General features: G+C 51.8%; 1 protein-coding gene across 1 annotated transcript in view; it reads right to left on the reverse strand.

The window, feature by feature from the left end:
- Nucleotides 1–1,202, reverse strand: part of ABCC3 (ATP binding cassette subfamily C member 3) — a 49,737-nt gene that overhangs the window by 37,829 nt on the left and 10,706 nt on the right. The window contains 1 exon segment of the mRNA XM_018572719.1: nt 24–200. Coding sequence (XP_018428221.1) covers nt 24–200 — 177 coding nt within the window.

Below are 1,202 nucleotides of genomic sequence, written 5' to 3' on the forward strand. Positions count from 1 at the left end.
GAGTAAAGGGGGGAGGGTCTCACCGTTTTGACCTTGCACAGCACAGACAGGACGATGTATCCTCTCCGGTTGTAGCGCAGGTAGAGGATGTAGAACGGGAGGATGGCCCAGAGGTAGACGCACGGGATCCAGGCGATGACGGTGTTCTGGAAGCATGGCGTCAGGTCCGGGGAATTTGTATACAGCGTCAGGTTCGAATCCTGAAATAAAAGGAAAAGTATAATAAGATATCGTTTTGGGGTGAAGTCGGCTTATGAGGGAAATATTTGGGTTAGAACCCCCAGAACTTTGTCTGGAGATCTGACAGGAGGCGGCTACATTGTCGGGTTGTACTTTGGACCTCGGCCTCCATTGTCGGGTTGTACTTTGGACCTCGGCCTCCATTGTTGGGTTGTACTTTGGACCTCGGCCTCCATTGTTGGGTTGTACTTTGGACCTCGGCCTCCATTGTTGGGTTGTACTTTGGACCTCGGCCTCCATTGTTGGGTTGTACTTTGGACCTCGGCCTCCATTGAAGATCTGACAGGCTCGGCCTCCATTGTTGGGTTGTACTTTGGACCTCGGCCTCCATTGTCGGGTTGTACTTTGGACCTCGGCCTCCATTGTTGGTTCTATGACAATTCTAGATAAAATATTTGAATTTTACATTTTTGGGGAAGTTTCTTTGGCCGGTATCAGTGATCTGCGAGATGATTGGCTGGTTGTGTTCCTGGGAGAACATCTTGTATAATGGAGGTCGGAGGACATGTGACCGCAGGGTGACAGAAGGAGAAGTAGATGAAGATCCGAGGACACTGCCTGGTTCCCCTCCCCCATCACACTAATGGCATTATGAAATAAAACCTTTCCATGTTCATGACATTCCGTATTGTGCCGGGTCTCTGCGCTTCTCTATGCAACGCAGGCAGATTGCAGCTGGTGGGAGGGGCCGGCAGGGGGCTGTGCATAGCTCCCTGAAAACATCCCAGCTCCCTGCCTCTGCACTCCTCTCAAGAGCCCTCAGCCCTGATGCAAGCAGTGGGCGGGCTCTTGGGATGAGCGATGCATATTTCAGCCATGCGTTGTGCTGCGTCACACAGACTGCTGCCGGTTCGGTTTAGGATTCAATCGCCCCAAAATCAGAAGGAAAGTCCGCAGACTTGTGATTGGACCTTCAGAATTCCTTCCCGATCCGCTGAGGGGAGGGCACCGAAAAATGAATG

Source organism: Nanorana parkeri, unplaced genomic scaffold (assembly GCF_000935625.1).
Source record: "Nanorana parkeri isolate BGI_ZX_2015 unplaced genomic scaffold, ASM93562v1 scaffold2113, whole genome shotgun sequence".
NCBI classification, from domain to species: domain Eukaryota; kingdom Metazoa; phylum Chordata; class Amphibia; order Anura; family Dicroglossidae; genus Nanorana; species Nanorana parkeri.